The sequence below is a fragment of the Myotis yumanensis genome, unplaced genomic scaffold (assembly GCF_028538775.1).
Source record: "Myotis yumanensis isolate MYYU_CA2020_CCGP unplaced genomic scaffold, mMyoYum1.0.hap1 SCAF_22, whole genome shotgun sequence".
NCBI lineage: Eukaryota > Metazoa > Chordata > Mammalia > Chiroptera > Vespertilionidae > Myotis > Myotis yumanensis.
Window position 1 is genome coordinate 2,879,268 of NW_027223773.1, and position 9,805 is coordinate 2,889,072.

Below are 9,805 nucleotides of genomic sequence, written 5' to 3' on the forward strand. Positions count from 1 at the left end.
CAGGTAGGAAAAGTCAGGGCGATGCCTCAAGTTTAAAATAAGGAGGAGCAAAGAGGTCTTTTCCTTGGATGTATAATTGGCACCTTTCTCTCCGTCACTCTGTGGGATGAGGGACAGGCTCGATCTTGAGGGTTCCACCCATCACACCATCAAAAATACATTTCACTTAATGAAATCACCCTCTGGGCATCTCTCGATATTTATCAGTGCGGCACCAATCCCAGCAGCTGAGCGAGAATGCATGCACGTGGCTATCTCCCGGGGCAGCTTACTGCGTTTCCTTGGACCGTGTTTATCCCCAGCGGCTAACCTAGGTGTTGCATCATCGCTGAGCCTGGATGGGACATGGATGGACATGTTTTCTGAGTTGCTGCTCTGTGCTGTGAACCCATCAGTCTGTTTGCAGTGGGGAGGAGGCGGGCGGGCGGGGAGGGTGGGAGGAGGGAGGGTCATCTTGTCCCATGCGTGGCTGGGAGGGAAGCTGGCCCTGGCGTTTGAGCTACGATGTACCCCAAGGGTCCCGTGTTCACCCTCGCACACAGATAAGCTGTGAGGAGTAGGTGTTACCTGTGAGCAGGTTTTCAGTGATCATACCTACCGTGTTGGTTTTTGTTTCTTTTCTCAGGGGAAATCGCTCACGTCCAAGAGGCTAACGAGCCTCGTGCAGTCTAACTGATAGGACCACCCTGTATGTAGCATGGAAGCAGACCGAGTGGTTGCCTACACGTTGTCGCTCTCTGTTGTGACCTGGAGCCGAGGACCTTAGGCCAAGATGTTGCATGAGCAAAGGACCCGAGTTGTCCTTCCTTCATGTGCCATCTCCACGGGACTCCGCCCTCTCCACGCCTCCACGTCCACACGTTGTCAGCCTACTTCCTCCACGTACCAAGCTGGATCTGTGTCTTTCCCTTTTTGATCAAGTTCAAGTGAAGTACACCTTTTATGTCCTCCTCCCCACCTCCCCACCCCCTTTCTTTTTCTTTCCCGTAAAGCTTCAGCTAGACACACAGTTCACTGGAAATGGAATCCGTCACAAACTGGAAGGACTGTCCGAGCAGAGCAGCGTCTATCGATCAGTACGCCTACGGCTTCCCATTCATCAAACAACCCATTTAGCCCGGAAAGGCTCATTTCACCGGCGTAGTCGCAGAAACAAGCTCCCATTTCTGTCCGTCGTCTGTCCGTTCTCGGTTCCTGTTTCTGCATTTATTTTTATACCGTATTTAAATACGAAACACCTCTTAACTCCCAATGGATTCAAGCGGATTCCTGCCCTGTAAATTTGTGTATGTTTATATCGTTGTTTTATCTTTCATTAAACGATGCAGAATCTTGTGGCTTCTGTAACTTTTGACTTTCGTGACAACTGAGAAAAAGAGAATGCTCAGGGAGCATCCACAAAAGTAGAGGAGCAATTTAAACAGTCGCCCTGGCCCTAGCCGGTTTGGCTCAGTGGATTGAGCATCGGCCTGGGGACTGAAGGGTCCCGGGTTTGAAACTGGACCCTGGTCAGGGCCCATGCGGGAGGCAAACAATCAATGTGTCACATCGATGTTTCTCTGTCTCTCCCCCTCCCTTCCACTCTCTCTAAAAAAATCAATGGGAAAATATCCTCAGGTGAGGATTAAAGAAATAAAAATTTTTTAAAAATTTAAATAAAATAAATGATCACCCTGGGTTTCAAGACAAGCTTGGGTGGCACAGTAACCGGGCCAGATTGAACGTGTTCGATCCTTTTTCTCCCTTGAAAAATCAACCTCAATGGGACTTTGACATTTTCAGAGCTATTCATAGGTCTTTCTGCCTCATTATGAATATGCATCTCTATGTTTTGCTGATGAATATTTTATTAGAATTAGGTTTGAGTGTGACTTCCCAACTCCAGGGCTAATTTTATTTCATTTATTTCTTTTTTTAAAATATATTTTTATTGATTTCAGAGAGGAGGGGAAAGGGAGAGAGAGATAGAAACATCGATGATGAGAGAGAATCATGGATGGGCTGCCTCCTGCACGCCCTCTCACTGGGGATCCACAACCCAGGCACCTGCCCTGACCTGGAATTGAACCCTGACCTCCTGGTTCATAGGTCGATGCCAGCTGGGCCCATTTAAGCCTTTCATGCATATCGAGTTTGTGAGTGGTGTCAGGTAGGGGTCTACTTTTATTCTTTCACATGTGAATATCCAGTGTTTCCAGGACCATCTATTAAAGAGATTTTCTCCATTGAGTATCCGTGGCCCCCTGGTCAAACATGAGTTGATTGCATATGTGTGGGTTGATATCTGGGCTCTCGATTCTGTCCCGTTGGTCTATGTGTCTGTTTTTCTGGATGCTTACTTTTTCTGGATCTGACCAGAAGGTGTCGCTGGGAAGTTTTTCAGACAACGATTGAGTCTCTCATTCCTTCCTCAGGTGGTCTGTTAGTGAACGCAATGAAGGCTGCCGTGGTCCATTCCTGCACAGGCAGTTGCAACCCAGGGCTGCCCACACAGTGACAGCCGAGACAGGCAATAGTGAGCGAATGTGACTCCTGATCACAAGATGCATCCTGATTTCCGGAGAGTGCGATGTGCGGGGGAAATGTATGTCTTCGAGTCCTTGGGTTCACTGCTCATTATTGATGGCATCTTGAGTAACAGAGCAAAAATGTTTAAAGCTCAAGGTTTGGCGAAAGAAGAGAGCCTTGATGTCTAAGTCATAGAGATTGATTACTTCGTGTTTTTTGAATCATATTGATGTTTGCATTTTATTTATTTATTTATTTGTTTGTTTGTTTCTTTGTTTATTTATTGTTAATCCTCACCCGAGGATATTTTTCCATTCATTTATAGAGATAGTGGAAGGGAGAGGGAGGGACAGAGAGAGAGAAGCATCGATGTGAGAGAGACACATCGATTGGTTGCCTCCCACACATGCCCCTACTGGTCCGGGGATCTCGAGCCTGCAACCAAGGTACAGGCCCTTGACCCGAATCGAACCCAGAACCTTTCAGTCCCCGGGTGTGCCGAGCCAGCAGGGCCGAGGGTGAACCTGAGGGGGGGTGGTGAAGGATTGAGAAACGACAGATGAGAGAATGAAAGCTGGGTCTCGGTGGGACGCTGCTTCTCTGATGGACAGCACCTGTGCCCACAAGCCGTGTCTTTGTTTTAGAGCAGATTCCAGGAGGGAAAGTAAGGGCGTGGTCAAGATGTTTACAACATTCTCGTGGGTTTCGATCCTTCTCAATTACATGCACCTGAACTCTATCACAAGGCACGTGGGGCCACGTGTTCGGACCATAGGTTCAGGCTCACAACCATAGCTGTTGGCTATAATTGTGCTGGGAGGGCCTTGCCCTCCAAGCTGGGACTTGCACGTGGCCATGAGAGGACTGTGCCCTCTCATTGGTCCGAGGCTTGAACCTGTCCAAACACTGTAGCTGCTCTCCACACCCGGGGCCGATGCTCGACCCACTGAGCCAAACCAGGTAGGTGATGTTTGCTTCTAGAGGCAGCTTCTGCTCGCCCAGTCACCAGGCCACTCTCTGAGCCGGTCTTTCATCACCATTTGATTTAATTCGTTTTCTTTATCCTTCCATGAACTTGGGTCGATAGGTGAGCGTGTATCACAGAAGGTACAAGGACAGTAGAGTCTACCCTTCACTTTTTATCTTTGAATAAAACCACTGATGCCTGCACAGACTCACACCATATTCACCTACATGTAGAAACACTCTACACCAGTAGAAACGTGACCCTCATGAGAGAGGCGTCAAAGTCACTGAAAACTCCTTCAAAGGGAGAAAAAAATCAATGTGGTTTCTGAGTCTTAGGGATGGAGTTCCTTTCTAACTAGTTAGCAAGTGTGACACCTAGTGGTCAGTTGGTATTTCTCAGGCAGCTGAAGTGCATCTGGTCACCTTGGCTGTGATGGGAGCAGAGCCCTGACCGGTGGAGTCCGTGCGACTGGGGGGAATCAGGAAAGTCACTCTGATGTTTGTTCCACCTTAAGCGGCAGGGACTCAAAGACAAGAGTTCCAGGTGGTCACTTCACAAGGAAGAGGGGGACAGAGCAAGGGGACTGTGCATGTTTCTTAGTAATAACCTCAATAATAAGGATTCTACAGGATACCGGGTGCCAGGTGCTAGACTAAAGGCTCCCAACATCACTGTCCTCTCGGCCACCTTGAAAAATAAGGCTATTGAACGCTGACGAAATAGGTAAACGACTTGCTGAGTTGCCCAAGTTCTTATAACAAAAGTTAGTAGGTTCTGCCCTGACCGGTTTGGCTCAGTGGATGGAGCGTCGGCCTGCGGACCAGGGGGTCCCAGGTTCGATTCCAGTCAAGGGCATGTACCTTGGTTGCGGGCACATCCCCAGTGGGGAGTGTGCAGGAGGCAGCTGATTGATGTGTCTCTGTCATCAATGTTTCTAACTATCCCTCTCCCTTCCTCTCTGTGAAAAAATCAATAAAATATATATAAAAAAAAAAAAGTAGGTTCAAATTTCTCTCCTAAATCCTGTGCTTTCTTGTTAGGCCACAGTCACCCAGCACATTGTAGCAGGCAGAGGGAGAGGGTATGAATAATCTTTCCTCTCTGAGTATGGCATTATGATGGGGTAACAATAAGCAATAATTGCATTATTAGATATTAATATTATTCATTAATATTATACAAATAAACCATAAATTATTATCCATGAGTGGAAGAAGACAATTATAAAAACCTCTCCCTTAATACACAGTTCTTGATTTTATTTGCTATTCAATTGACATGGGTGTGTATGAGTTGTTATTTTTAATATTTAATTTGGACATTTATCCCCCAGTTTTACTGAGACATAATTGACATAGGCCACTGGCTTCGTTTTAGCTGTGCGGCATGATGTTTTGATAGATTGCGAAACGATTACTACAGTAAGTCGCGTTAACATCCATTATGAATGATCTGAGAATCTCTCTGATCCCACCTGTTGTTTTTCCTTTAGGACATTATAATGTCCACCGAGAGCAGTGATGGCGAACCTATGACATGCGTGTCAGAGGTGACACGCGAACTCATTTTTTTGGTTGATTTTTCTTTGTTCAATGGCATTTAAATATATAAAATAAATATCAAAAATATACATCTTTGTTTTACTATGGTTGCAAATATCAAAAAATTTCTATATGTGACACGGCACCAGAGTGAAGTTAGGGTTTTTCAAAATGCTGACACGCCAAGCTCAAAAGGTTCGCCATCACTGACCTAGAGCCTGTATGAGAATAGAAAGACAAACAAACCCTCCCTCCCTCCATACCCCCATTTTTCTGACCGGAGAGCGAATTTCAGGACACAGATCACTTGTCCGTTGCTGTCTCAGTGGCCTTTGGTGGCCCCTTTCATGTTCCAAGGTTGCCCAGTAGGAGGGCGCTCTAGGCATTCTTCTCCCCCAAACCCAGCCCTCTGAGATGTTAAATGACTAAACAAAACAGAAACAGACTCAGGTACAGAGACCAGCCTGGTGACTGTCGAGGGGGGGCTGGGTGAAAAAGGTGAAAGAATGAAGCAAAAACAAAACAAAGAAAAAACTCATAGACACAGACAGCAGTCTGGTGAGAGAGAATCATTGATCAGCTGCCTCCTGCACGCCTCCCTATTGGGGATCGAGCCCACAACCCAGAGGGAAGGGGGCTGGGGCAGGTAGAAGAGGGTAAAGTGGGCTAAATGGTGACAGAAGGACACTTAAGTTGGGGTGGTGAACCCAATAAAATATACAGCCCTAACCGGTTTGGCTCGGTGGATAGAGCATCGGCCTGCAGACTGAAGGGTCCCAGGTTCGATTCCAGTCAAGCACATGTACCTTGGTTGTGGGCACATCCCCAGTAGGGGCTGTGCAGGAGGCAGCTCATCAATGTTTCTCTCTCATCATCGATGTTTCTAACTCTATCCCTTTCCCTTCCTCTCTGTAAAAAATCAATAAAATATATTTAAAATATATATATATATATATACACACAGAAGATGTGCTATGGAATTGTACACCTGAAACCTACATAACTTCACTAACCAATGTCACCCCAATACATCCAATAAAAAAATAAAAACAAGCAGCTGGGGGGGGGGGGGGGGCATGTCCTGGGGGCCAGGCCATAGGCACGGCTGGACCTTAAGTGCTTTGCGGCTGAGTCTGAGTCACCGGAAAAGACCTATGACACTGTTCCTTCTGTAGCTCATCATTTCTGGAAAAACCTAATCTCGGGATGTCTAAGAATGTCCCCGAGGGGCCTCGCAGATCTCTCCCTGAGTCAGAAATCCCGGTCAATTAGCTCAAGGGCGGCTTCCAGGGGCAACGTGATCCAAGAAGACTCCGATGAGATGGCCCAGAGCGTGTCCCTAAGTGTGAGAACAAGGAGGAGTGGGTGGTGATGTGCAGGAGGGGCCCGGGGTGGGGGCCAGGAACCCACTAAGCCACCGCACCCCGGCCCTGGCCCTGCTTACATTAGCCCTGGGTGTCTCATGACGGGCCTTGCCCTGGAGACGCAGGCCAGGCCGGGGCAGGAAATGAGCCGCCTGGGACCAGGGCAGGGAGGGACTTTCCCTTTTGTCTCGGGCCAGGATGTGGCTTCACACGAGCAGCTGAGTGAGCCTGGGCCAGCCGCCTGCCTCCTGGGAGGGTGCCTCTCAGACTTGACCGTGAAGCCTTGAAGCTCAGAGAGGCCTGTGGCTAAAAGCTCTGAGTGCAGCCCGGCCAGTGTGGCTCAGTGGTTGAGCATCAACCTATGAACCAGGAGGTCACGGTTTGATTCCAGGTCAGGGCACATGCCTGGGTTGCGGGCTCCATCCCCAATAGGAGGCGTGCAGGAGGCAGCTGATCAATGATTCTCTCTCAGCATTGATGTTTCTATCTCTCTGTCCCTCTCCCTTGCTCTCTGAAATCCTATCTAATAAAAGGGTAGTATGCAAATTGACCGAATGGCAGAATGACTGGTTGCTATGATGTGCACTGACCAAAAGGGGCAGACGCTCAGTGCAGGAGCAGGCCTAAGCCAGCAGTCAGACATCCCCCAAGGGCTCCTGGACTGCAAAAGGGCACAGGCCAGGCTGAGGGACCCCACCCCGAGGGCACCAATGTCATGCACCAGGCCTCTAGTCAGTAGATATAGAAAGAGCACCTCCTGTGACCTTTGAGCCAGCCTTTGTGGGCTAAGCAGAGACTTGCTGGTGGAAAAGGAGGGGAAGGCACTGTAGCTCAGGGTTCCTAGCCATACGGCCTTCAGATGTCACGTAGACAGACATAGGGATGATGGCGGCCCAGGTTTGGGAATGCAAGTGGGAGATCAGAAAATAGAATTTGGGTTTTTTTTTCTTGTCTTTGCTTTAAGAAAAGTAGGATTTCTGGACTGCTATAGTTTTTGTTGTTTTTAATTCACAAAAAAATAAAGATGAAATTATGTCAGTGGAGAGTGTTGTTCATATGACACAAGTTTCTATTGAGTGAGAAAATGTCATCTTTCTTTGATTCCATTTCGCTTGGAAATAGTGGTTTCAATTAAACGAGGGAAACAAACTTGAAGAGCTTCAGCTTCAGGAAATAGGACTTTTTTTTTTCAAAAATAAAAATATACAACATAGTTTGGTAAAAATCAAACCATTACCAGATTCTTCATTTTTTTTCCTGAAACAGATTTGATAGTTAATCTAATTGGCTATTAAATGTATTTCTTTTGTAAAACCCATTATGTGTCATAGCTTTGGAAGGGGATTATAAATAGTATTTAATCCCACACAAAATTAAACAAGCATAATTTCATTTGGAAATACTTAGAAAAATGTACGAATGTTCAAAAAAAGTAAAATCTGTTTAAATCTTACAAAATTGTTCACAGTAAGATGGCAGCTCTAGGAAGAAAGACGACAGGCCATCAAACTAGAAAAACAGTTATTGATCTTCCTGTCTCTCTCCCTCTCCCTTCCTCTCTGTAATCAATAAAACTATATGTTTTCAAAAGGAATACATTCTAATAGTTTCCAAATCTTAACGTCAACACCACTTCTGAAATGTTTATCGTAAACTGGGGCTGCAGGTATATCATCTCTTCTTGCTGAGGCTCTGAGACAATAGAAACAAGAACTTCGACAGCCTCCCAAAGTCTACACCTTGGCTGTCCTCAACTCCCTCTCCATGCAGGAGCCCATTGTCTACCTTTCCCCAAATCTTCATCATCATCGATCTCCTCAGAACTCATTATCAACCACTTTTTACAAATTAATGCAATTTTCAATTACAATTGGCACTTAAGGAACATAGGAAAGTCCAAGCTGCTGAACATTAGCTCCTTTAAGTAGCTACTCATGCAGAGCCAGGATGAGTACCTGAGGCAGGGGCTCCCGGAATAATTGATTCCACATACACTCAGAAGGGTGAAGAGTAGGTCTTTCTCCCGCCTAAGATACAACTAAATGCTCATGATTTACCAAAACAAAGCCATTCATTCAAAGAGACACAGTGACTCTTTATATAAAGATACTAGAGGTCCAGTGCATGACATTTGTGCACTCAGGGGGTGTGGGGAGGGTCCCCCTCAGCCCACCCTGCACCCTTTAGCAGTCCAGGAGCCCTCGGGGGATGTCCGACTGATGGCTTAGGCCCGCTCCCCTTGTGGGAGCACACTGACCACCTGCATTCAGCATCTGCCCCCTGGGTGGTCAGTGCGCATCATAGCGACCAGTCATTCCGCCGTTTGGTTGATTTGCATATTACCCTTTTATTATACAGGATATATATTTTATTGATTTCCGAGTGGAAGGGAGAGGGAGAGATAAAAACATCAATGATGAGAGAGAATCATTGATCAGTTGCCTCCTGCATGCCCCACACTGGGGATCAAGCCCGCTGACCGGGAATCAAACCATGACCTCCTGGTTCATAGGTCGACACTCAACCACTGAGCTATGCTGTGCAGGCCACAGTGACTCTTAATTCTAAGCAACCAAGGACACAGGTCTGGGTACGCTTGTGCGCCCACGTGTGTGAGTGCATGTTTGTGTGCTGCTAAGAGGGCTCCTAAGAACTGTTGAGGGCCCAACGACTCTTACGAAACAATGTTTTGATGCTTTAACTGTAAATGAATCAGAAACATACGGATTAAATTTCCTTTAATGCACATGGATTTTAAAATTAAGGGAAAAATGCTTGGCCAAGGCAATTTTGGCTTTTGCCAATCCCAAAGCTTGGGAAAAAGAGTCGGAGATGTTCGATGATCCAACTCCGGAAAACGTGGCCCAGGCCCTTCTCCCTTTTATAAAAACCTTTATTTATCCACACACGTGGCACCAAAAAATCCACGAGACATTTCTATTGGCGACAACGCCTGATTTGAAACTGGACTTTGGGAGAAAAATCCCTCGTTTATTGGTGAGCGTACCACGCATTTGCATTGATGGTGCATCATTAATTCGGGAATCTTCTGAAGAAGTAGTCCTCTTCCTCAGCCCTCAGGAGAGAGAGAGAGAGAGAGAGAGAGAGAGAGAGAGAGAGAGAGAGAGAGAGAGAGCAGCGCCCGCCTCGGCCTGTGTGCACGTGTCTGCCTGTCTCTACATCATAAATATCTTGCCGGAGGCTTCTCGATGGGAACTATCTTCTCTTAATTGCTTCCAGATGTTGTTGTCAGCGGGAATGAGTTTTCTGACCGAGTGTCTCCTCAAGTCCTGCTGGGTGACGCGGCACATGCTCATGGTTAAGGCAAGCGTGTGACGAGTCCCAGATGTGGGAGTAATCAGAGCGATGTGCGGATCGGAGGGGACCCTCTGGGGGACCAGTGAGGCTGCTGGGAGGTCAGA

General features: G+C 46.9%; 1 protein-coding gene across 5 annotated transcripts in view; it reads left to right on the forward strand.

The window, feature by feature from the left end:
• The window catches only part of RGS7 (regulator of G protein signaling 7), a 132,304-nt gene extending 130,969 nt beyond the window's left edge, over positions 1-1,335 (forward strand). For all 5 annotated transcript variants that reach the window (XM_070401168.1, XM_070401169.1, XM_070401170.1 and 2 more), the window contains one exon: positions 626-1,335. Coding sequence is in view for 2 of the 5 variants with exons in the window: in XM_070401170.1 (XP_070257271.1) it covers positions 626-676 (51 nt within the window). In the remaining 3 variants the exon portion in view is untranslated. The remainder of the gene's footprint in view (positions 1-625) is intronic.
• Positions 1,336-9,805: the final 8,470 nt, after the last annotated feature.